Source organism: Cinclus cinclus, chromosome 4, assembly GCF_963662255.1.
Source record: "Cinclus cinclus chromosome 4, bCinCin1.1, whole genome shotgun sequence".
NCBI classification, from domain to species: Eukaryota; Metazoa; Chordata; class Aves; order Passeriformes; family Cinclidae; genus Cinclus; species Cinclus cinclus.
Window position 1 is genome coordinate 28,804,210 of NC_085049.1, and position 27,372 is coordinate 28,831,581.

At 37.3% G+C, this 27,372-nt stretch overlaps 1 protein-coding gene across 3 annotated transcripts in view; it reads left to right on the forward strand.

Moving 5' to 3' along the window:
* Nucleotides 1-27,372, forward strand: part of ERC1 (ELKS/RAB6-interacting/CAST family member 1) — a 257,407-nt gene that overhangs the window by 124,779 nt on the left and 105,256 nt on the right. For 2 of the 3 annotated variants that reach the window (XM_062490995.1, XM_062490996.1), the window contains 2 exons: nt 7,206-7,341; nt 24,716-24,847. In XM_062490995.1, coding sequence (XP_062346979.1) covers nt 7,206-7,341; nt 24,716-24,847 — 268 coding nt within the window. The remainder of the gene's footprint in view (nt 1-7,205; nt 7,342-24,715; nt 24,848-27,372) is intronic. The other variant, XM_062490997.1, reaches the window with a different exon arrangement.

Sequence of the window (27,372 nt, forward strand, 5' to 3'; positions counted from 1 at the left end):
GAAACAGTCCATGTAGCATTAATAACTTATGCCACCTTATTACTTGGTAAACCTCATCTATTGCTAATGAATCAGGTAGTAGATTTCTTTTCCAAGTGTTTCTGAATTATAGGAGGGTTGGGATAACATTTTTTAAATTATATTGAGTTCCTAGATTCATATGGCATGTGCTCCCCTATCTTGTATCTTCCCATCAGCTGTTTGTAGAAGAAAATCTTGGTGTTGTTTCAGCTACAGGGAGAGATGTGCTGGCTGATGTGCTGACCACATCAGGAAATGTGCAAATTATATCATGCAAATAATTCTTACCACTGAAGAAAGGCAGTGGCCAGTGTAAAGTCGAGATCTGCTTTTTAACACCTCTTGGTTCAGACACTGTTGGGTTCCTGTTCCTAAAATGTGGGGCACGCTAGTTTCCCACAGCCTTCATCCCTTGCCTCCTTCAGTGCTGACCTGAACACACGCTTTGTTTTTAGAAATCAAAGTTTCCTAGCCTCAAGAAATGAAGTCTACCCTCCATCTCTCACAGCCACCATGGGACAATTTGACTCATGCAGCAGCCCAGTTAAATGTTCAGGATCTGTTAATATTTTCATTGGCATTCCTTACCTTGTCATATAAGTGGTGCAGAACAGCAAGGAGCTGAGAGAATGATGAGAGGTTTTGGAAGAAGTTCAGAGGCAGAAGAGGTAGCTGAGTGTTGTGCAGTTGAGCAAGAGCAGTTTAAGTGTGGTGATTGGTCTTTCAGCTTGGATGCAGTGTGCAACAGAGGAGGTAATATTAAACCAAGTTTCTGAAGCATAGTGAAATTGTTGTTTCATTTAGGTTGTAATTTAATGCACAATTTTTGATCTTGTTACAATGTTGAAAAGCAGTGACAAACTAGTTGAGTAGCTGAAACTGCTGAGTACAGCCAAAGCCAAGGAAAAGGCCCAGATAACACAGTCCTTAAAAAAACCCCAACCCCCCTATGCAAAATTCCATGTAGATCTTCAGCGGTGTGTAATTCTCTGATCCTAATTTTTGAATGCGCCAGATGGAAGAACTTTGTCCTGCTCTTGACAACTTCCCTTTGACTGTCAATCACACACCCAGTTGTGGTGATGGGGCTGTGTGATGTGGTCAGTCCTGTTTCCTTCATTGCTTATTTATCTTCCTTTCATCACTTGCTTTTTCCTGTGGTTAAACAATTAGGCTTTCCAAACATTGCAATTATTTTCCATGATTTGGCTACTAACCCTAAATAAGGTGAATTGAGTTTTGAGCAACTAAAAGCCAAATCAAAAATTTTCAGAACAGGATTTTTTTCTTATTTTCAAATCAAAATAGCATTTTTGGGAAGAGTTTTTCCTTTGTTTCCTTCTGTTCTATACCCCAGAATGTAAATATTTTTCTTTGTATACCAAAACTTCGAAAAACCCCCCCACAAAACAAAGCAGAAAAACCCAAACAATTCAGCTATGTTGCTGTGTTCTTGATCTTTTAAATTCAGAAATTTGGTTAAGGATATAGCTAGCTAAAATATTTTATGGGGGCAGACCTTAAAAACAAAGTGACAAAGGAAATTTTGGGGTAAATACCATAATTTGGATGCTTCTCTGTGTCTCTTAGGACTACAAAGTGCTTGGATATCTTAGGCAATGTTAGCACCATCCTCAAGGAGGGCAGTGGAGAGGGGTAGGTGCTGATCTATCTCTGGGACCAGCGATAGGACACGAGGAAAACAAATGAAGTTGCATCAGAGAAGTTCAGGCTCCTCACCATGAGGACACTGGGGCAGAGATGTGGTCACAGCTCCAAGCCTGGCAGAGTTCAGCCAGTGTCTGGACAATGCTCTCAGTGGTATGGTTCCATTTTAGGTAGTCCTGCAACAAGCAGGAGTTGGACTCGATGAATCTTATAGGTCCCTGAAAACTTGAAATATTCTATAATTCTACACTATACATTGTAGAACCTATTATTTCATAGCATAAGGAACTTTAGCAATTCAAAAGTAAATAGCATATTAGGTCATGGGATCCAGTTTTCAGTGTAGGTTTTTTCATTCATGTTGACTACTTTTATCTGTTTAAGTCATGTTGAGGAGCAAAGTGTTCTTTAAAGCATTTGGAGTTCCTCTGTCCATCAGGATTAGTACCTGCAGCACCAGTGGAGTGTCCTGTGGGTGGTGGTAATGCTACAGCAATGAGGGCTCGAACTCAGCAATCCTTCTGACATGGCTGACAGACACACAGAAATGTTACTGAGTGCCTAAGTCAGATGAGTAAAACAGGCTGTTTCTATAGCAGTGCACAAGATCTGCATGTTTGTTCCTGGTGTGTGATTCATTGTGTGAAATACAGCATGTGTACGTACATTTTACATTGCAGGGAAGCTTTTGTGGTGGTTCAAAAGCATTCTAAATGTTTCCTTAACTTGGATTGTTCTAAAAACACTGTTGTGTGTTGGCCTTGTAAATGTGAATAAAAAGTATGTTAAAATACAATAGTAAAATTCAAATTAACTAATTCACATTTTCAGTTAACATTTTACCGACTTCTATTTTATAAGAATAATATCTGAAATAGTCAGTAGATATAACCAGATGCAGATAATAGCTTACATTACATTAATGCAAAGTATGAAAATCTATATGAGAGAATTAGCAGCTGTATTACAGTAAAAGACAAGGAGATTAGTGTTAAAATGCAAAAAATACTGACATTAGTACAGGCAAAAATAATTTCATAAAAGCCTTAATAAATAAAAAACAGCCTATGTAGTAATTGGTCTTCTTAGTGAGGAAAGGTCTTCCCAAGGACTCTGATGGGTAACAACGTGACTTGCCACTTTCAAAGAATACTTGATGTTCCACTGGTCTTCTGTTGTTTGTATTTGTCTTCCTGTTTTAAAATAATTTTAAAATACGAAATCTCATTTGAAAAATTTTAGCGCTTATTGTGATTGTTTGACTTTATTCCCCATGGTGTTAGGCTGTATTTCACCACTGGAAATTCAAGAATTTCATGGAGAAGTGGAAAGATGTGGCTTTTTTTAATTGATGCACTTTTGTTTCATTAAAGAAAGAGTAAAGCCATAGACATGAACAGTTGGTTTCAGTTTTCAGATTAGGAAATCTTAGGGGACATTTCTGTCAGGTGCATGGCCTAAATGGAGCACCCAAAATCAAAAGATGTGAAATTATTTATTCTGAAAATCTTGGAATTACTTTAGTTGAAAGACTCTGGGGTCAGAGGCCTGAATTTTATTCTACTTCCTTTTATCTAATACATTACACTGTAACACTGCTTGGCATGACATACTGTGAAATGGAGAAAAATTCAAAATAATGGAAAAGAGTTTTCACTTTTGAGGGCAAAATGTTTTAGGAGCTAGACTCTCAAAGAAGGATAGTTATCTTAAAGTTGCTATTAAAAATGCAAAAGAAATTATTTCTAAAATTAGTGGGATTCTTTGCTGCAATTCAACCATAAACATTCTCATTAGATTTTTCTTCTTTTATGTATGTCTGTAATGTTTTTATTACTTGATTTGAGGTGACTCAGGGAATAAGCATCTTCTGAGATGAGGCACTTTTGTTTGTTTTGTTGTTGTTTCTGCTGGTCCCAGTTGGTATCTTCTTCAAAGCTTTATCTCACTGAACGTGACCTGTCTCTCCAGCTTCAATTAGAATGACCAGAATTCTTTCTCTCTTTTGTAGTCCTGTTTTGCAGTCCTGTTTTGTTTCGGTAGGAATGTGTATTTATGGTAATATTTAATGCACTGTATCTCTCAGAAGTTCATTAGCTCTTTACTTTATGATGAGAAGTCCACATGCACACTGCAAATTGCCGTTTGCTGTTGCTGTACATGCGAACAGTAGTGCTTTCTAGAAAGTATTCATAAACTTCTAAGCTCTTGCATCATTATACATAAGTCATTCTCTTTTTACTATCTTTAATCTTGTGCAGGTTTTTTCAGATTTAATAAAAATACTCATAGAGATTAAGGATTTTTAAAATACATTACTGTCCCTTTGATAGGGATATGTGCTCTATATATGTGCAGTTGCATTCAAAAGACTTAAAACAACATCAAGCTCACAAAATGTATCTCTCAAACTGAGGGACTTGCAGAGTCTTTCTTTCTTTTCTTTCTTTTCTTTCTTTTCTTTCTTTTCTTTCTTTTCTTTCTTTTCTTTCTTTTCTTTCTTTTCTTTCTTTTCTTTCTTTTCTTTCTTTTCTTTCTTTTCTTTCTTTTCTTTCTTTTCTTTCTTTTCTTTCTTTTCTTTCTTTTCTTTCTTTTCTTTCTTTTCTTTCTTTCTTTCAAGCTTCCTTGTGCACATATATTATGAAAAAAATTCCTCTTGACTGTCTCCTCATAAAATGTACCAGTTGCAGAATGCTTACTTAAGTCATGTTCTTTCTGTATTTTATTGTTCCAGTTCAGTACGTGGTCCAATTCCGCACATTGTTCAGTGGTGGTGTGAAGATGAAATTGTTCTATAACAATCATCAGTATTACTGCAGAGTTTAAAATAGCAACAGAACTGTCTTGCTGAGCAGTGAATGGGGTGATACCTCATAAGCAAGCTTTTGAGGTCTCTTTATATTAAAAATATGAGTACATATTTAAATATTTTAAAAGATAGTTTGCATATATAAAAAGATTATTCTCTGACTGGCTTTGAAGACTGAAAGTTATCTGGCAGAGAAGGAAGAACATTCCTTACAGAACCACAGTATGAAGTTTTCAGAACTTTACAGAACTTCACAGTGCAAATGTCAAAAGACTGTGGGCTTGTAAATGCCAAACCTTTTGCAAGGTTGTCTGCATGAGATGTTGTAAACGTGAGAATTTTCATTTGGTACCACGGGCATTGAGATGAGATGAAATGTGTTTTCATGTATCAAATGACTCCAAGCTTTTTTGGGTTCATAGATTTGGGTTTTCATGTTACCTTCTTAGATTTATATAATTAAAAAGTTGGGGAAATTTTAGGCAATGCCACAGTTACCTCTATAATTTGAAAAGTTTATGGCCCAACTTTTGTTCCTTTTTGACATCAAAGATACGGAAGGATAGTTGTGTCTTGCATATGATTTGAAGCCAAATTAAATAGAGCTTTGAGCAGCCTGGTCTAGTAGAATGTTTTATGAAGATTGACCTCAGTATTGCAAGCAATAGGTAATTTCCAGACTTAACTTAGTAAAGCTTGTCTTTGTCTCAAAACATCTACCTAATATATTAGAATGTCATTAATTTTGGTTCAGACATGAGACAGGGGATGCCAATAGTATATATCCTTATAGTTACTTCATCCTTTGAAATACGTATTTTGTTTGAAAATATTTTTGACCACATAGGACATTATCTATTTCAGACATATTTTGGTGAGGTTTGGGGCTTTATTAATATTGTTGTCTCTTATCTAACTAGTTGGTTATAGTAATAAAGATCGGTTTTCCAATATGTGAATCTAGCTCTGAAAATTTATTTAAAAATACCTAATTCCTCTAATTTTAATTTAAAAGTTGAGTAAAAATTCTCATATGGAATTGAATTTGTTGGGTTGACATATTTTCATTTTCTGTGTCAACTTAGCGTACTTTCTGTGTTTATTTTATTGGACAGATAGAACCATGTATTGTACAAGTTGAGTTGGTGCCAACATAAGATTTCCAGTAAGTTTTTTCATCACTGGGCAAGTCTGCTTTCAAACTGGGCAATGTGCCCATTGCCAGTGTGCAACACTGGGTTAGAATAACTCAACAATTACACTGGTTGTGTTTAAAAAGCATCCTGACTCAAATCAGCTGTAACTCTTGGACAGGGTAGTTAAGTATGCCAGTAATTTTTAACATTGTCAGAAAAGGACTTTCCTTTTTTTATTGGTCTCCAGAGGCCATCAGCACTTTTTCACCCTAATAGTTTGTTTTAGCACCAAGGAAAATTTGCTGTCTTCGCTGTTTTCCCAGCTTCAGTTGGCTCACATTGGAAAAAAGAGAGCTCAGAGTCGAGCCTACATGTTTTTGGAGGAACTCAAAAGACTGACTGGTCATATGCCGCATAATTTGAAAATAAATCTATCACGAAGAGATACGTTCTTGATCATACTTTTGTTATGAGTTCTGAAGAAAATATTAAAGAAGGGTTGTTTGTGATCTGTTCTAAAAGTGTTTCTGAAATACAGAAGAAACATTCTTCCCTGTCTGTGTGGATAACATACCAGATCTGAAGCTGCTATATCATTCTGTTTTGTATACAGTAAATTAAAGAGCCGTCTCTACAACTTGCATGATGTTTTGGGGAAATCTTGCAACCAAAGAATCTGTCTTTTATTCCAAAATCCAAACTCCAGATATAATTATGGGGAAAAGGGCTGAGGAAGCAAAGCTAGCCTGTTTTGTTTTGATTGGACTAAAAGTTTAGACTTCAGTTCTCTGTGGTCAGGAGGCTGAGATTAAAGGGTCTGTAACTAGTTTCAATACTCCATTTGTCTTAATGCCCTGAAAGGCCAAACCCTGTCTGTAAGCAATGGTAGCTGCCAGGATCATCAAAAATAGTCCATAGGTGCAAATGAAAAGGAAATGATGCTTAAATAGTTTATTCTTACTTGTTGTGTCTTGTTTGTGTAAAAAGAAAGGGTTAGGAAGTCCCTCAAAATATCAAGAAAACAGGTAGATCTTGAGGTTGAGAAGAAATTGTTTTTCTTCTGGAAACAGATTGCCTAGTTCTTGTAGTTAATCCTCTGTATTCAAGTCGTGTTTCAGTAGTTTTTCCTTTCACTCCTCCTGTTTTCCTCACATTAGATACAGTGGCACCTAAAGGAAAAAAGGTTATTAGATGTCTGTGGTTTTATATGTACGTGTGTGTGTGTGTGTGTGTGTGTGTGTGTGTGTGTGTGTGAACAGAGAAGAGTTTTCTTCCCCAAAGTCAGAAGAGAACAGGTGCATCTTTTGATTAATAGTTTATACCAAATAATAAATAATGCCTTTGTTTCAGAAGTTTTCTAGTTTAGATTAATAGTAATGAGTAAAATGAAGCCTTCTTTTGGCTGAATTAACAGTTGAGGGTAGTGCTTGAGGATGAGTTTGGTGCTGGTGACCTTGTGCAAAGGAATTGTTGGTACTTGATGGTCTCATTGTTCCCTGGCCCAGCTGCCCAGCGCCAGGGCTGATGGAAGCGGCTCTGGACCACACTCTGAGTGCTCCTCTCTTTTGCAGGCAAGTTAAAGATCAAAATAAGAAAGTAGCAAATTTGAAGCACAAAGAACAAGTGGAGAAAAAGAAGAGTGCACAGATGCTGGAGGAGGCCAGGAGACGAGAGGATAACCTTAATGACAGCTCCCAACAGCTTCAGGTAACATGGGGATTCAATTAATGCAATTGGGATAATGAGCCGGGATCTCTGCTCTACCTCCCGCTCTGTTTTCATAGCTGTTACCTAACAACTTTGTTACTGATTGTTTACAAGGACACATCTATCCTACAGCATTTCAAAGAAAGCAGCCTCTCTCAATTGCCTTCATATCTTAGTCAATTTTCATAAGAGGAAAATATATTTTTAGTTGTCAACTTGGTTATGAAGTGCGTAGTTGAAATAATTCTATCAATTCCATGTTGAGATTGGTGTGACGTTTCTTTCTTCTCTGCTCTTCTAACAGCCTTTTTCTTTAGCTGTTTTGCGTATTTTCCCAGCTGCTTCTACCTTATACTGGGGTCTTTGCTTCAGTAAATGAAAGATAACCAAGTAAGTATTCTCAGAGAAAGCTGGAATTGTTGTGGGGTAACTGGAGGACTATGTTCCCTATGTGTAGTCATCCTTGTTTACTCTACCTCATGAATTCTTGGTGTGCTTACTTGTCAGTTGGCTTTATTTCTGAAATGATCATGCTGCTGCCCCACAGAGTTATCTGGTTACCTCAAATCTGCCCAGGCATAAGAAAGTCACTGGTATAGAAGCAAGTCAAATATTTTTCAGTATGCTGTGTGTTGAGATAAGCTGCAGGAGGTTTATTCAACGGTAAGTTTTCAATTGCTGTCATAAAAATATTAAACTACTGGCATGCAAAGATACCATGATGCTAAGTGTGGAAAGAATAGACATCTTGACTGTGTTTTCTTTAATTTGAAAAAATAACTTTCTTTTTCATGATTGAAAATAAACATGGAAACTGTACCCTGCCCTGTAGTCTTTCATTTTGTTAATCTTTAAAGAGCAAGCCTTTCTTTGGTGTTTTCCTTTGTTATCCTAGGTTAAATCCTGTTTGTTTTTATCAGCCACATATCTTAATACATTTACAGTGAAGACACAGAATACATCCTAAGGGTTCTCTAGTAAATATAAATTCTCTCCAAACAGATGTCTCTTTCCTTTGTTCTGTGGGATGCTGGGGGGATGTTTTCAGCTAAAACTTTGAAGGAACCACAGAAACACGTGTTAATGAGGAATGCTCTCAGATGCACTGTTTTGTGGTTTTCTCCATCAGCTCCAGTCTTGTATGTACAGGGCACTGAAATAGTTAAGTTCCAAGTGTCTGAAAATTATTTCATAACTACACACCTTTATAAAAGGCAGTAATATGGAATTTCTACATCTGCTAATGGTTTTTGTGGCTGTAATGCTATGACAATTCACAAGGCTCTCGTTATGTGGCAGGTACATTTAAATAACAAAATCATCCTGGTATTAATGAAATGTCTTTAAAAATCCCTAAAACTACTACAATATTTGGTTAGATCTCTAATCTGTCTTTGGGTAAATCTGTATTTCAAGTCTGAAAAGATAGTTGGTGCTTGACATTTGCCTTGCAATTATGTGGATGGTGTATTTATTGAATGACACCATTCCATCAGACCATCATCTTTGTTTTTATGTAGTACTTCCAGTAAAAGGGATGGCTTCCTTTTCTGGTTCTTCCCCCCCCCACCCCCCCCCAATTATTCTTTCCCTTTTTCTTTTTCTATCATCTTCACATATGTAGTAAGGCTGAAAAAAGCCTGAAATTTGTTTTCTCTCAGCTTCTATTTGCATACTGAAACCACTCTTTTTTTTAAGAAACAGTATATTATGTGAAATGTTTTTACTACATAGCAATGGACAGAGAGTGATATTTTAGTTACTGAGAACTTTAAGTACTGTCAAAACTATTTTACACCAGTTTCTGGTACATCAATGAGATGCTACAGCTTTGGTGGTAGCAGTGAGGCAGCTTTTGATCAGAAAAAAATGGTGCTGCTTTATATCAGAATTCTTTAAGAATGTATAGCTGCCCTTGCAATTTCTTATCCAATTATTTACTTATAATGTGTTTTAAGCAGTTGAGAGGTCATAAATATAAAAATATGAATAGCATGAATGTCTTTACTTTTTCCCATTCAGGTGTTCCAACTAGAGATCTCTGTAGAGCAGTATATACTTCTTTGCACTTTGATTGTGTTGTGTTTTATTCTGCACTAGTGTCTGTGCTTTCTGTATAATTATATGCAAGTTTTTCTGACATTAAAGATAGACATTATTAAATGCATTAAATAATTTAAGATTGAAGTGTGATGTGATAGTCAACACTGAAATGTGCAAGTTACCATGGTATTAATGTTACTTGATTTTCCCTAGTGCTTTTCTTACTTTTGTGAACATAATTGTCCTGTTTGGGTGGGCTCGATTTTAGAGAGCCTTTCCCCATATTCAGCACAAGGCTGAAGGGAATGCTTTCATTCACAGATGAAAAAGGTCTGTATGCTCTAATGAAAATATCAGGCTAAGGTAAAATATGGAGTGTTTAATGACAAGTGACAGGTTCAATAAAAGCTCCTTCCCTTAGAAGAGCCCTCTGCTTATAGCCTCCCTCTCTCAAGGACTGCAACATTTTGGTTTCCTGGAAGTAAAATTTACCCAGGACCACCTTTCAGTTTCTTAGTTGTGGAGACCTGTCTTCTCTCTAGATTCTTAAAGGGCACTGCCTTGTAATAGTTTTTTAAAAAATTAAACCTGAGAGGACTGTAGATATTTAATTTTTTTTTAATGCAACCATTGTTGGCTTTGGGGTCAGGACACACAAGCACCAATTTCAGATAATTTTGGTCTTGGTGGTTTTGGCTGGAATTAGACATATGAAATAAGACATTATGAAATGCTTAAAAATACATGATCTGCATGTTCTTTGGTTGACCATCTGCAATCCAGTCAAATAAACATGCTGTCAAGCACACAGTCCTCTCCTCTCCTCTCCTCTCCTCTCCTCTCCTCTCCTCTCCTCTCCTCTCCTCTCCTCTCCTCTCCTCTCCTCTCCTCTCCTCTCCTCTCCTCTCCTCTCCTCTCCTCTCCTCTCCTCTCCTCTCCTCTCCTCTCCTCTCCTCTCCTCTCCTCTCCTCTCCTCTCCTCTCCTCTCCTCTCCTCTCCTCTCCTCTCCTCTCCATCCCTAACAGGCCTGTGGTTTCTTTCTTCCTGAGTCCAGTAACAAAATGTTCATTTATTCACACAGCTCTGATCATGGAAATTTGGTATTTTGGGGAGTGGGGGAAGAATGAAAACTATAATGTCTCAATGCCAGTGAGATGGATAAATGGCTTTCCAAATTTGTCTTTTCCTCCTGGGTTCCCTTAAACCATAACTCTCCAGAGATCTGAGAGGTTGACGAGTGTCTGGTCTATAAGCAGGATATAAAAACAAACAAACTGTTGGGTTGGAGTAAAAATTTTTGCTTGAAGTGACTTGGCTATTGTGGAAAATAATCTATATGCTGTTTAGTCCTAGAAAGGTAACATTTACTGGAATTTCCTAATATTTGAATGGATACTTCAAGCTGGCTTCTGAAAGGAAGTATGCATATTTTCTTGGTCTATCACTCTAGCATCTTCTAGAGTTTTTCCAGAATTTTCAGAATATCCGTTCTGTGGGTTTGTGTACAATTGAATCTGTGTTGTGGCAGTCTGTAATTGCTGCTGACAAACTATATGTCCAGATGATGTGTAAGATATGTTTGAGTGATTTAATGAGCAACTGTAGAAAGCACATAAACTTATTAGTTCTTCTTTTCTTTTTCCACACCCAGGTTTAGATAATTTAATGTATATTCCTAATCCACGAATTGTAGATGCAAGTATACGGTGTTTGTTTCTTGTGATGGTGTATTTCTTTTGTCATATTGGGAAAGACCTACCCTTCCAGTGGAAAGAGCTCTACTTTTAATCTTAACAAATATGCAACTTTACATTCGGTAATGTTTTTACCATGATCCAGGCAAAGCTTAATGAAATTGATAGATAAGCAAGTCAAATGAGCCTCCTAAATTCATTAAATACCAGCCACAATGCCCCGAGGCTGCCAAGTGTTTTAGAGGCATTTGGACAGTGCCCTCAACCACATGCTTTAACTTTTGCCAGCCCTGAGTTGCCCAGGAGGTTGGGCTGGGTGGTTGCTGGAGGCCCCTTCCAGCTGAGGTAGTCTGTTGTGGTTAACTGTTTGTTATGAGGTGCCATAGCATGTGCACACAGTCAGTGCCAACACTCAGCCTGAAAACCCAAGTGGAGCCCTGTACATCTGAGCTTAAATTACTGAAGAGTTTCCTCTTGGTATGATATGATTGGATCTTGAAGATGGGGTGGACATCTTGAAAGTAGTACTGTGGCATAATGAAAATTATGCTGTGCTCTCATTAGGCCATTAGTAAAGCAAGATTATGCTTTCCTGATTAATCTTGGCAATTACTTTTGGACAGTGAGTACAAAATTCCTGAAGAAATGGTTAAAGTAAACCTTTCCAAGCTTAAAGTTCAATACCTTCTCAAAAAGTCTCTAGGCATAATCAGATATCAAGCAAAGTGGTTATGCTAGTGAAGTATGTTAGATGTTTTCCTGGGATAAGCGACTTTCAAGTTTGGAGTTCCTGGCTTATTTCTAATTTCCATATAGACCACTGCCATAGCAGATTCCAGCCTTGCCTGCCAGACAACATGTTACAGCCCAGAAAACAGGCTGCTGCTCTGTTTCAGCCCGGCAGAAATCTATTCTTTAAAGCCATCTTGCATCTGAAGGGTTTGTTCCAGAGAGCAGTCGGACATACCCAACATGTATCTGCTCACTGAGCTCAGGTACACCTTTGGGAATCACTCAGACAAAATGTTCTTTTCCTCTCTCTTCCTCTCCCAGTCATTTTTAGACATTAATTACATCATGGAGAGGTCTTGGCCTCCCTGTCCCTGGATAATTCCCTGTGCTGCCCAGCCTTGGTGGTGTTAGTATTCACTGGGCCTGAGCAGGTGCCATCAACACTTACGCAAGTGGCTGTAATTTCACTTAAGGCTGCATTCAGGTCTAGGTCATCCTCATCCTGTCCTCCAGGACAGAGCTCATGGCATCAGTCACTGAAACAATAACAATTCACTTTGCAATTAATTTTTAAAGAGATTCTTTAGTACTTTTTGAAAGGATGAGTTTTTTCTTGTCTGTTACCAAATAGGATGAAACTTAATATTGTTACATGTTCTCAATAATTTAGCTAAATGTGGTTCTGAGGTAATGTGAATCAGTGTTTTACTGTCTGCTTCTCAGTGTTATGTGGGACTTTTGTTAGTGAAAATGCAGCAGTTATGAACAAATACACACTCTAAAGATCAGTTATACCTCATAAAAATGTAATTGAAATAATTGTATTCAAATTTCTCCTTTTTCACTTGGGCAGTGGTAGCCAACAGTTTTGGAAGCAACTTACTCTTCAACTGTTTCTCTCAGAGATTCTGTGACAGCTGGCTTTTCATTACAAAACAGGATGTAAATATGCAGTAGAGACATCAATATGCATCATGATTCATTAGTGATGTAATATTCCAGTAGTTCCATCAGCTTTTACAATATGTTACAGAAAAAATTCTGTATGTATTTTGAGGGTTGTGATTTTCAGCACAGTTTGTTGCAGTTAGTGTAGATGCAGGCACGTATTTAACCCTGGCAGATGCTTCGAGAAAAGCTGGTTCTAGTTCTGATCATGTTACAGCCCTCTGTCAAGAGAGATTTTTCTTATCTTTCCGGGATGTCTGGGAGAGGTTCCAAAAATTATGACCTTTTAACTACACATTTCATCACTTAGAGTGAGGGGAGGTTTCTTGAGGGGGGGTGAGGAGGAGTTCATTTGAATTGTAGCCCTTTTTTGGGAATTAAAAGTCAAAATTGAGCACTCCTGGATACATGTACTTTTACAGCATAGATAATGCATGAATGATAGACAGCCTCATTTCATTACATATGTGTGAAATAATATAGTAATTATAGACAAGATTCAGTTATTCTTCAGTTGTAATGCTCTCTGACTAAAGAAAGGCTTAGACATTTTCACGAGGTAGTGCCTTAATAATTTTTATCATTCAGCAACTCAGAAATAGGACTGAAAAGTTCATTCCACAGTGGAGAAGTACTACACAGTGATAGAAATGCATAATATGAAGTAGCATTATAGTGACATTATATTTTCATATAAAAGTTGCACTGTTGGATTTCCTTCCTAGCAAGACAGTAGTGCACATAAGCATGAGCTTCTAATACAGAAAAGTTTTCTCCTCTTTTCTATATTGAAATGATAAAGTACAATGTGGATTTCAAGGTAGGGCATGAAAATTTACTAACATACTGCCAGAAAGTAAGCTCAACAAGGTAAGAAAAGTGTCTTGAGATTGGTCCTTTTTTATTTCTTATGCTTTCACATGTGGACTGGTGGAATCAGCAAGACAGTAATTCTCCATTTACTTAAAGGGAGCTCATCAAGACAAGCTTTTATACACATTAAAACTTAGGAGTACTTACCTGGGTCTGTTTCTAGTACCAGTTTCCAGCTTTTCCTTTTAGAAATCTGATACCTATTTCTCCAAACAACTGCACATAGTGTATATGGTAGTAGGGGTGACTATTAAAAAACTTATATTTTCCTGGCTCATTTCTTAGTTTTCTTGGATTTGTTAGGCTTTGGTGCATTAACATTCTTATAATGTGAGCTGTGATCCACAAGCAAACTGTGGCGACAGTTGTGTCTCCAGTTTTATTGAAGACATTTTTCTGATGAATATTTGCAAAGTCTAACTAACTTTATTTTTGCTTGTGCATGAAATATTGCATGCTGATGCACCAACAAAAAATACACACTTTTGAGCATGGAAAGGGATTTGTCTCAGAAATTAATTGTAGAAAGAAGTTGCAGGTTTTTGTCTGTCTGAAATAAAGTATCAGAATAAATACATTTCCTTCTCCTTAATTTGATGCAGCAGTTCTTATAGAGACAGAATCTGTCGTTCTACATGATCAGTGTTTGTGATATTAAATCCATTGTTAAGGAATTACCTTTTCTTGAGTCTGACCAGGCGAGAGTGCTCCATTCAGAATGTTATCATAACATTTACAGAAAGGAAGCTTGAAGGGCCCTGGCAGTTGAAATGGAGAAGCATCTCCCTGGATAGACACTGAGCCATCTGCTTTATCAGTTTCCACTTTATGGTTTGGTTTAGTTTGCCATACATTTATTATGTTCAGGTTAGATGAATTCATTGCTTTCACATCTTTAAAAAAGATGAACCATTACTTTATGTAAAGTAAAAATGCTCTACAGTTTTGAACAGACAGCTGGAAAGATTTCTTGGAAGTCACTATTTACAACTAGCGTTAGGCAGTCTCCCAATTATCCCAGTATTTCTCTTAACTGCAGATTGAGATTTGTATTGAGAGAAAGCCATTATGTGGCCTGAGAGTTTTTAAGAGGAAAGAAGACTCCCTGCATCCTAACATTTTTCTGTGATCCATCAGGAATATTATTCCCCAGACACACTTTCACCCAGTCTTTTCTGCAGAAACATGATGTGTCAGTGGAAGATGAAACCTGCTATTTGTGCTGTTGCCTGTTTGGCAAAGGGAAGGGTTGGTACTCTTCGTGATCTGCCAGAAACTGAGTACAGTGAGGACTGCACAGCTGAATGTGTGCCAACAGCCTTAACCACTGGATGTTTTTTGCATAGGCTTTTTTCCCCAACATTAGTATCTGAGTTCAAACTGCTTTCCTAAAAGCTGTCAGAGAGATTAATGTAGCTGTTGACAACATGGTGTGGTTCCTGAGAGGAAGTCTCTCCTGAGAGTAGAAAACATTGAGGGCCAGATTTAAGCAAAACAATAGGAGCACACTGAAGAGGAAGAACAGCTCTCTTTTCATTTTGGTGTATTATTTCATGAGCCTGAGAAATGGTAATAAATTTGCATTTTTTCCTTCTTCTTCTTTTATTTTTTTTCTGTCTCTCTCATAAGACTTTTTTTTACTTGCTGTGTTGACAGTGGTTTCTAACTCATCTCTCCCCAAGAACAAAAATGCCCAATTACCATGGCTCATTTCATAGTCTCATTGTTTAATAAAATTGCTGTTCTCCTTTATTCTTCTTTTGCACAATAGAAAAAGAAGGAGAGATAGGGCAATGATGGGGACCTCAGACAGAATTCAGAACTTAATTTTAAAAAATTAATATGTGTGGATTTTTTTTTCACTTCTATACTGTGGGAACATATACTCAAACATTTCCTTAAATATATTTAATTAATTTCAGATAGTACTAAACCTAATTAATTTCATTCTAAATCAGTATTATTCTTTAATCTTGCTTACTAAACTGCCCAAATTGGTGTCACCCTTAAACTGTTTTGTTTTTCAGTATAGAAATCAGTCTATTCTTTCATCAGCACTTTTCCTATTAAATTTTTCTCTTTGTGTAAAATTTACACATTCTTAGGAGGTATCAGAACAACTGCTCTAACTGTGATTTGTAAATATTAACTGGAATTGAGACTTTGGCTGCAAACTGTGTTCAGAACTGACATAAGGCTGTAAACACTAGAAGTCAGCACCAGTCCTTTCATCTCCTTAATTTGTTTTTTTTTTTTTTTTGCTCACCCCCCACTGTATGCGTGAGCAGTACATTCTCCCTGTGAATGATGTACCATGATGCTGAACTTCCACCACAGAAATGGATGTGGGAACACAGGAGAAGTAAAGGCAAGGAAGAAAGTAGTAAACAAAAGGACAGGCTTCTGTTCAGACAGATATTAAATAAAATTAATTACTTGAACATGGAAAAGAATGAGTGAAGATGAGCCAGGGAGTACTTTTCATGTTTTGCGGACTGAGAATAATAGAGGATTATTTTGGAATATATGGGGCTGAAGGGAAACTAACTGTTCTTCTCATTCCTCTGAACTAGTTCACACTTTTATAGAAACAATTGGAATTTTCATACAAAGGAGTGAGAATCTCTCAGAATGTGTTTTCATTTTCTCATTCTTTTGCGTTTTAAGCCCGTTTATTTTAATGGTTATTTTGATGAATATTACAAGTTGCCTGTTAAAAGCTACTGTCAGTGTAACGCTGCAAATACACAAATGAGAAGCTTTTATTTTCAAACACCTAATTTCAGTATTTTTAAGCTCACTGTTTTCTGATTACATTACTATTTAATAGTCAAATTTTTACATTTTCTGTATTGTATTCTATTCTCACTGTCTTCAAATGTATCCTTATTCTCTGGATACTGTGGAACATGAGATTGTGCATTTACTAGTAAAGATATTGAGAACAGCTTTTAATGTTTTAAGCCAAGCATTTCCCTAAATTGATATTTCTGGTTCGTAGTTCAATTCCATGCTGTACCATGGCAGATATTCTCTTTGAAATTACCTTCACTTGATGCATCTAACTTGCAGGGGGATTGTGGGTGCATTGGGGTGTTCCTGGATTGCATGAAAAAACAGTGATAATTTATTTCTGATGGGAAATAGTTTTACTGATCTCTAGTCTGAAGATGGGGAGAAAGTCTTTATGGAGTGAAATTAAGAAAGGGATTTTTTTTTAGCTTAAAATGTTTGGTGGTTAGCAATAGGATCTTGATAGATGGCTGCTGTAAAGGAAACACTTCGTAACACTAAATACGAAAGCTGCTCTACTATGATGTGTATCAAGAAGGAGGCATCAGAGGCTCAAATCAAAAGCCAGAGATGATTGCAGGAATTCCCTTCAAAACTGAGGGAGTGGAAGAGATTCAAGGGGATCAATTGCTCAGTAAATGTTTCCTCAGTGGTATTCTTATTAGTAGCAATTTTTGTCCAATATTCATCTATGAAAAAGAGGGAAAACAAGAGAAGTGTTTTTTATAGCTGTCCATGTGTGGTGCTCTGATTGTCTTGTCTGCTGAAGGATTGAAAATGAGCAAAGAAAGGTAGGTCTTGTGACTTGTGATATATTAGCACAATGATGATGACAGGACTGACATTTACAAAGAGAGTTGAGACAAATAAGGCTATATCAAGGGAATAACATATGGGTTTGAGCTTCCTGTTAATAGTCCAGTTAGTTAGAACTGCTGCTGTTTTTTTCTGTAATCCTGTATCAATTTAGGAGCCTTGAGTCATTGTATTGATTTATGAAAGAAGAATAAATCTTGTTACAGTAGCATTTTTCCAATTAGCCGCTCCAAAAAACATGCACATCCCCCCCAAAAAAAGAAAGACAAACCAAATAAACAAAAAACCCACAAAACCCCATAACAATTAGAAGTATCTATTGCTTTTGCTCACTTCAGATCATTTTCACAGCTGTATTGTCAGCTTTGGGTCCCATTTCAACAGTCCATGCAGTGACCTGCTGTGGTTTGATAGAAACGTTGTCCCTCTAGGTTTTAAAAACTACAAATGTGGTAATTTGCAACAGCCGGAGCAAAATGTTAAAGCTGCTGGCACCCCGTGCAGCTGCTAAATGGTAAACCTGGTTGTTAGTGTTGGCAAGGTGCTTGGGTCTGTCTGGGCTGTTGCTAATGAAAAGTGCCTGTACAAGCCCCAGATTCATAACTGATTGCTGTGCTGGGAGCACCAAGCTTACAGCAACAGGAAAGAAGTGTCAAAGAGATGGCAGCTATCAGGAAAGGACATTGCCAGTTTCCCACAGGATTAACCACTGTTGCCTTTCCCTTTCTCTGGGCCTGCAATAGTGTCTAGAACTGTCCTGTTCCTTCTCTTTTCTGTCCTTCAACTAGTATTGATTAGGATCCTTTTGTACCATTATCTCAGGCTCTGAATTTCACTTTCCTACTGATGTTGATCAAAAGTGCTGCATGTTCTGGAAATGCTCTTTGAAAGTAATGCACCTGTGTGGTAAGACGTAAAATATTTTGGAAGGAAGAAGTGTGAGTGGCTGGAGTTATTTACACATTTTTGTATACAGTTTAGCAATTGTCAGGCAATAATAGCAATATGCATGAGTTTTATTAAGGCTTTTATGTTTTTCTAAGAAAAAGACAATGTGAAAGATTAGGCCTTTCTTTTCGTTGAGTTTTCACTAGGATGTTTTTTCCCTCCCATTTTCACTTCCCTTTCGTTTAAATTAGATCCATTGATAGTAATTTGTATCTATCTGGTTGTTGTCTATTGCACTCTGTCACTGGAATTGACACATTTCCTTTCCGACTTTCATGGGTTTGGGTGGGTTTTATCCAGTGTAAATGTACTTTAATGTGGATCCTTCCGACGTACAGAAGAGCATATGTTTTTGTTGGCAGCATTATTCATAGTCCTGCATCACTCTTGAGTATTTTCAAGGGACAGTATAGTTGAAACTGTACTCCAGGGACAGTGTAATCTAAACATCACTCCATTTTCTACCTTTCTGTTTAAAAAGAAAATTTCACTGGCCATTTCTCACAAAGTGTTGGCTTTTGTACAGTTTTTTTTTTTCACTGTGCTAATCTTAATGGGCTGGTTATATTAAACTTATCATGTCTAGAAGTAATATTTATCCATTTCTTCTTTTTACTGTAAATATATTTTCGGTTTTTTCTGCAACTGATGATCCACAAGTGCACACAAACTCTGGATGTACATGTATTCTCTTTTTCTACTGTGGTATTCTTAGAAAAATGTACTCACCACCTTCTGCCATTCCTCATGTTTTCAATACAGCACATGCAGTGCTGTGGCCAGCTTTGGTTGCACTTCTCTCACAACTCCTACTGGAATTAAATTCTTCTACTCAAGTCTTTCTCCTTTTGTCTCCTGTAGTTATTTTTCTGTATTTATGTAACTTGTCAGGCTTGAATTCCCAATCCATGTGTCTTATTTGGCAGATACAACCCTCCAGATGCTGACATATGTTGTTCTAATGACATAATCGTCGTGTATCTCAGGTCTGATCTCCAAAGATGAGGAAATGTTGATCAAGGAGCTCCTGCTTGGCAGTTTGTACTTTGTAGCTCTCAGACTGCTCCTTTCATTCAGCAGCTCCTGATAATTGCATCTGCTATTGCTGTGCTTACAAGAAACACTCTTCATCTCGCTCTGTGAGAAACAGGAACTTCATATAAACCTAATGCTTGGATATACTCAGCTTCTGCCTAACAGCCAGAGATTTATTCCCCAATCACAGATAACCCCCAATACATTGGTTTTTTTTAATTTTACCGGTTGAGAGCACCAAGTCAGTTGTATGCAGCCAGGGTTAGCATCTGTGGTTATTGTAACTCCACTACTTGTTGGTGCCCAGCAATATATATTGTGGCAGCTTTACATGGTAGTTTGCCTCTCCGTTACTTTATTTGCCAAGTCTTTAGTGTTGGATCTGAGTTTGGGGGTTTATGCTACATCTTGGTACCAAGCTATACACTACCCTAAAGGTATTTCCTTCTTCAGGAGTTTATAAACTCTTTTTTCATTCTGCTTTTCCAGCAAATATGTTTCTGGCAGTTTGGAGGATTTTTTTATGTTGCCACTTTCTACAGGAAATGGTAATGAATTAAACGATTTTTTGTGGACTTCTGTTGCTTTGGATGAGTTGCAGAAGGACCCCAAACACACTTTTTGAACAATATTCTGTCATAACTATCATTTGGGTTTTGAATCATGGGGTTCTGTCCTTCAGCATTTACCTAATGTATTTTCTTGAAAATCCCAAAAGTCAAAGTATTGTCTCATCAGTGTAAGAGGTATTTCCCCATTTGTGAGTGACAATTTTGTGTGCTTTTCTTGTTCAGAGACTTGAAATAGTTGATCGGCATGTGGAACTGAATGAGGGAGATCCACCATACTTACCTGAGTTTTAAGGCCCTATGATTGTTTGCTCCTGAGATCAAATGAAACTGTAATATCTCCTTTTGGTAGCACCACACTGTATGTTCCCTTAGAGCTTCTGGACCTTCTTAGGAAGACATGCAGGTTTTTACAGGTATTTTTCAGAGAAAAGCAGGCATTATTTAACTCACTGATTTATTTTTACCAGTTGTCCTCTTCTGAGGAGTAGGTAGGAATAGGAGTAGGTAGGAGGAATAGGAGTAGGTAGGATTAGGAATCTTTCTTTCTGGGTTCAGTAGTTCAGCCAACACTGCAGATACTCACCTTCAGTAATTTTGTGAGTATTTTTGCATCTTTTGGTAGATTCCTGAGTTGGCAAACCAGAAGTCCTTAGTAATGGGCTGACTATAAGTAGAACCAATTTTTCTTCTTCATATTTGGTTCTGGTTATGGCCAAAAAGAGGAAGCAAGGGAGCTTTGTGGAAGATTTTTTGAAAAGTCTTTGAAGAAAATTTCAATTTTTCTGCATAATTAGCCATCATGCACTTTATAGTTACAGTTAATCAGGTCCTCATATTTTTAACTGGGAAAAAAAATCTTAACATTTGTGGATGTACCGTCTCCAAATATTGTTGAAGAAATTGTTCCCTCAAGAGCTAAATGACTGCATCCATGAGGAAGCTTTAAGTAGTACTTGAGGCAGCTGACAGGCCCGAGTTCCCAGGTTCCACTTACCCCATGGAAGGTCAGTTTACAAAGCAGGGGTTTGCTTTCCAGGGAGAGTTTTATTCCATCTAGAATGGACTGAGGTCATTAAGTTCTTTATCTAGGTCATGGCTTCTTGAGGAAATACATGATAAGCAAAAGCAGTAGTTCGCAGGAATAAGGGCTTGTAATGATGCAATGATTTCACTGTTTAAGGAGTAATTGATTCCTAGTGCAAAACACTTGCAGTATTGCATTCTTCCTGTCTGGTCTCTGAAAAGGCACAGGTCAAATGTGCTATTGCATTATTTACAGGGTTATAGGATAAAATACTTTCCATACCTAGGTTGATTCTCTAGTCCTAGAAATGCTTTCAGCAGTTAAAAGAATAATTTCATTGCCTTCTCAAACTGTTAACTAATCTCCCCCAAGAGCTGACTAGAAAAATTCACCTTAATTCCAAGAGTGAAATTAGGCCATTAAGATCTTTGTGTAGTTCAAGACAACAGTTTTGAAGTTTGCCAGGATACCTCAGATTTAATTGAACCTAAATGCCTTGGTGAAAGCATGTATCCTATTTCATGCACTTCCATAAAACTGCATGGTGGATTACACATCGCATGAATGCAGGATAGATTAAATTGATACATCATTTTAACATGCATCACTTGGCCATCCCACCACTTCCTTCCTGAAGTGAAAGGAAAAGCCCAGAAATGTGCGTCAGTCACACCTGCTTTTCCTTTCAGGCTTTCAGACAGGCATGTGTGGAATTAGTTTTGTATGCGAATCAGCAACTGGATCACAGCATAGGCAGCAAAAAATTTTTATTGTGCCTGAACTCTTGGCACTCCCACAGTGTCAAATGAGTTTTTCATTTTCTGTGTGCTGCCACCAGTGAGCATAAAGGCAGAGCTGTCTCCTCTATCCCAGCCTAATTCCATCTCTGCTTTGCAATCTCATGCACATGGGATGCAAGAGGGTAAGGGAAGGAGGGCCACGTAGGTATTTGGGTAGGTAATACACCTTGAAGAATGCAATCACTGTGCAGGTAAGTAATAATTCTTTATTTATGAATAATCATAAGATTCCTCAAAAGAGGCTGTCACTGTTTATCATTCTGATATTTTATCAAAATGCAGGATTTGTCACTGGTGTGATGATCAAAGGTATAATTGCTTCAAAGGAACAGTCACTGTAGGGAAAATGGCATAACTAGTTATAATTGGTAGAAGATTTTTTTTCCAGAGTTTGATTCTTATCGCAGTAAAGGTAGACTACTTCATGTAATTAAATGGAGGAAAGCAGGAGCAGCAGAGGTCAGCATGAGCCTGTCGTGTTTTAGAGTTCAGAGCAAACAGTTGGAAAGACATGCTGGTGTATCAAAAGGTTCACTTCAATTTTATCTACTAATATGAGACAGAAGCTTATATTTTAAAAAAATGTCATTCAAATACTAATCAGTTAGTTATAAATCAATGAGCTAGAAACAATTCTTAAGAGGGTTTTGAGACTATGTTGCACTTATGGAGGTGCTGCATGACTAAGCAGCAACCTGCTGCTCCTGCCCATCATTTGTGTGGTTTTGTCAGGTGATTACACACATCATGACACCGTTAGAAGAGTAGAATTGCACATCTTTTAGCCAGGTTTGACTCGGACAGAAAGGAAAAACTACTCAGTCTTTCCTTACTGGGTGGTTATTAGTATTAAAGTTCACCATTTCTAGGCAATTCATTCTAAGTAAGCCTGGATTTTTAACTTGTACCCCTCTATCATATATATATAAAAGTTTATGTATTATATTAGGAAAAGTAATTATATATGAATATAGATTTTCTAAATGCAGGTAATGTGGCACTGTATTTTTGATATCACCTGTTGTTCTTCCTTCTGTCCCTCAAGAATTCACCTGTCTGAATAGAGCACTATATAGTGTCATGTTTAATAATGCTGAATTCACTTCTGAAATGTTTGCCTGGAATGAATAGTGGATATACCTATATGTTAGAATATTTTATTCTGCATTCTTATTTTAAAAGACTTTCCATTTTAAATGCCGCTGTTCAAATGTACAGTTCCCACTTCTGTTAATTGACACAGAGCTACACTTTCACTTGGCTGTCCATGTATGATATATCAAGGACTAAAGTTCATAATTACATGAAGTTCATAATTCATTCATATCTGTAATGCAGATAGGCAAATAAATATTTCCTAGGTCAGTATTCCTTGCAGAGCTTTTTGTAACCTTATTATTCATCTTTTTGATGAGACATCATTTACACTTATCATAACCATAAAGTAGTTTTGGAAGCTTTTATCAGTGTTCCTTTAAAATTCTGAAAATATGAAAATATGCTAAGCAACTCCTGTTTTTGAAATGTAGATCTCTCCACTTGTTTCTTTAGAAAACAGCAATTACTTGCCCTGTGAATCCACCTTGGAACGTAACCATCAGCAGAAAGCTGCTCTGCTTGCAAAGCCTAACAACCCGTGCTGGTGGCTGAACACCAGCCTTGCTTTTTAACAGGGCAGTGGTGCCAGATGTCCTGCACTAGTCTGCTACAAAGCTTTGCATCTCTGCTTGAACACTGACTGAAAGAGGCAGTTTTGAGACTGTCGGAAATGGGTTTCATACAACTATTTTTGGGGGTATGGACCTAGAAAGCAGGAATAAAGGCATAAGTCAGATTCATTTGTTAAACTCCAGTGACTAAGTTTTTCATTATGAAGGCTGCAACGACAATTTTTTTCCCAAGTCAGTCTTTTTTTTCCTTATTCTTTATATGGTATAAAACTCTTTTGGTGTAAGTGGAAAATTACAATCCAAAATACAAAAGGACAGAAGCCAAAGAGGTACATCTGAAAAAGAGCAAAATGCCTACAAATAAAAGTGTTTTTGATTCTTCCACTGCTACTGAGATGGCTAAAAAGCCATGTATTAACTTCAATATGCATTAATATCTCATCGGAGCCCTATGAGCTAAACCAATCTGCAAGACAAGAAATGCAGAAATGTTCTGTCAAGCTGCTCCCTTGCAGTGGGTTTGCTAAGCAGCCATGGTCCAGGGCATTCATGTATGCACAGCCTGCTATGCAGCCTTCTGTGAAGCTGATTCTGCAGTAGCAGGAGAGACACATTTATTTTCCTCGTAAGACTAAAGTTAGGAGAGTCTCCCTTACAAATAACAATACCATTATTTTGCATATATGTATTTTTAAGTCATGCTGCCTGTAGAAACCAATAAAACATGTTTTCTGAGGAGCAGTAAGTTTTCTTCAGTAGTCTGAACATATAAGGCACATCTGAACTCACAGCTGTGAAGATGCTCTTAATCAAAGAACAACTCCCTAAATTTTTAGGGAGTCTTGATACTTGAATGTCTGAGATTCAGACAGCCCAGATGAGTCCTTCGTATTTCCTAGAGAGCCTTGGGTGTAAAACTTCCTTTAAGACTTAATATGAACAGTGGAAAACTCTGTTGGGTCAGTGTTTGCTTTTTTCCCTCTTAACCTGGAAATGGCGAATTCCAAAGTGCAGTGCTCTGTTTCCCTTCTTACCACACCTGCTGCAAATGTGCGAGCAAATGGGCAATTCTGAATGCCTGCTACCTTCCTGCCACTTCTGGCTTCTCTGCTTCTTCAGAACCGCTTACTAATCCTTATTTTCCAACAGTCCTTGCTTTTCTGTGCTGTATAATCTGACAAGACTGTGGTATAGCCACACTAAGCAAGCGCTCTTGATTTGAGATACTGCTTCACTGGCTTTCTCCTTCTTTACTGTGATCTTCCTCTTACTCTTGCTTCATCATTCTTTCCTTTGTGTGAAGATTATTTGCCTGCACTTATGCCTTGGGAGGGAGAAGCACATTTTGATTGGCTTAAAACTTAGTTGGTTAAAAGTCTGTACTTCCAAACAAGTCGTCTTCACCCAGTCTCCCGTCATTTTCCAGGACAATCTGCGTAAAAAGGATGATCGGATTGAAGAATTGGAAGAGGCACTCAGAGAAAGTGTTCAGATAACTGCAGAGCGGGAAATGGTGCTAGCACAAGAGGAGTCAGCCAGGATCAATGCTGAGAAACAGGTCTGCAATCTTGTAAAGTCACTGGTAGCCCTCCTAGGAAAGTAACCAGACAGTAAAGTACTAACTTCCCTGCTTTCCTGCGTGAAACACAGCTTTGATGATCTTGTTGTCTGTTCTACCGTTAGGTAACAGCTCTCATAAAATCTGCAAAGCCTTCATAGTAAGTTGTATTTCATAGGTTAGATTTTCTTGAAATTAAAGTCAAAATATAAGGTATCCCGAGCTTTTGAAATAATGGTTTAAGTAGTAATTCTTCTGATCTGCCTTGCCTGTCAAAGCTGCCTTCCTGTCTGTGAGGTATACTTAGATTTACTGTCTTGTTCATTGAATGTATTTGAAACACAATGGTTTTTATTAGCCTGGTCGTGTTTATGGACCACAATCTCCTTGCACTTGCAAAGCAGCTGGTTAAAAAGACAAATCTCTTGGCTTCACCCAAGCATGCACACAGAAAATACATACTTGTGTGCTGAAGCCACTAGTAGAAACTTTCAACTTGAATTAATTGATTTTTGTGCCACTGATAACTCTGAAGAATCATGGGAATGCCTGATTTTAGCTCAGGTAAGTAATCATCAAGAAAGCATACCCTCAGTTGTGAATAAATCCATGAGATTTTGATAAAGCTTGTGAAGCAGTAGCTGAAACTGCCACTCTTAGTTTTTGTGAGCCTTTTCAGTATTTTTCACTATACTTAGGGTAATAAGCAAACAGGAGTATTTGGTTAGTTGCATTTCAATGGAGAAATTGCCTCGTCTTTGTTATTTACTTAACAACACTTCTGACCAAGTGCATTTCAAAACATTTTTCAGAGGTTTTTCTTATCATGTGTTCTTGTATCACAGGCTTTAATGAAAAATAAGTAAAAATCCAAGTTTTCCTGAATATAGCAATTGTCTCTCTATGAGCTAGAGTCAATCTCAGCTGTTTGCTGATAGATGTATTGAGGATGATTCTGGTTGCTGTATTTTAGGATCCTAGACAGTGTGATGGAACTCACTTTCAAGAATGCCTTCTTTCCAGATTTCTTGTAGCTTTTAAAAAATTTTCTTGAAATAGAAATGTTAACTGGGTAGTGAATCCCACTTCGAAGATTACATCTCCTTGAAAGGAAAACATATCTTACAAAGCACTAGGTTCTGTAACGAGGCATAAAAGTAATCAAACTGTGTGTGATTTGATGCCTAGGATGTTATAATATTTTAATCACTAAGTTACAAGACAAAGTGACCATTTCAATATCCTTTGAGCACCTAGAAGCTGGTGCTCAAAGAATACACAAAATATCATTATATATATATATATATATATATATATATATATATATATATATATATATATATTAAGAAGAGAGAAAGAGAGCCAAGACAAGTAAGTTTTGTGAGTAAAGATTGGTGGATATTGGTACATAATAGCATAAAAAAGAAATTGATTGGGGTGTAGCAGTGCACAGAGAAGCAAGGTGGGAAAAGGATGATGAAATGGGAGCAGCAGTATTGGAAGAAAAAAGCAGTTATCTATAATAGCAGTGGCTTACTGCAACAGAACTATACTGCCATCTCAGACCAATTATGGTTTTTTAAATATCAGCAACAAATCAGCACAACAGCAAAGGATCTGCAGTCTTGTTCTAATTAGCACTGGGAGATCTGCTGTGCCCCACTTTGTCCAATAGGATTTTGTTCTGGTATCAGTTAAATACAGTCAGGTGTCTTTAGAATGGTTTTTCCAAGGTGCAGAGGAGACTTCTCTTCAAGTGTTTTTCAGTTATTCAGCATATTATTTTCAGCATATTCCTTCAATTACTTTTAAAGAATGACCTCTTTGTTTAATTATGTCCTGTGGAAGTTCTTTGTAGAATTTTGAAGGACAAACACAGGTAATACTAGAGTTTTAAAATGCAAGACTCCATGTTCCATATACTCTCAATGGCAAATCCATTGACTTTCACAAACCATAAAACAAGTTACGAATGTTCTTAGACCAAGTGTGAGTTATGTGTGTTTTTTAAAATGTTGATGTTGTTCAGACTGTTTGTAATTGGCTTTTAATTGCATGCTTTTTCTTTCCTCTCTTGTTTATCTCCTTTTCTACCATTCTGACACTTCACTGCCTGTCTGAAGCTTTTTAATGAATCAGTGCATGAGGTCAACCATTTTGGCTTTAGGTGGTTCAAGGTATGAGGACATCTCATTTGTGTGTGCCTCTGCCCCAATATTTAGTTACTGTAGCCTTGTGTTGTGTAATCCCTCCCTCCAGCATCTCATGATGTGTGGTGTTGTGCTATTTTATAGGCTTCAGATTTGAATTACAGTGTCCACAAAGCCACCTTAGATTTCATGGTTCTCATATATCCGTTATAGATTAAAATCGTGCTCTCTTTAATCCATTGTTTGAAAATATCCTGTCAGTGTGTATCAACTGTGACAGTGGGTTAACTGTGTTAATATACAATCTGTGTATGCAAGATGTCTCCTGCTGACTAAAGCTTTCTGTTTATTTCAGGATTTTAGACCTGTTCTTTC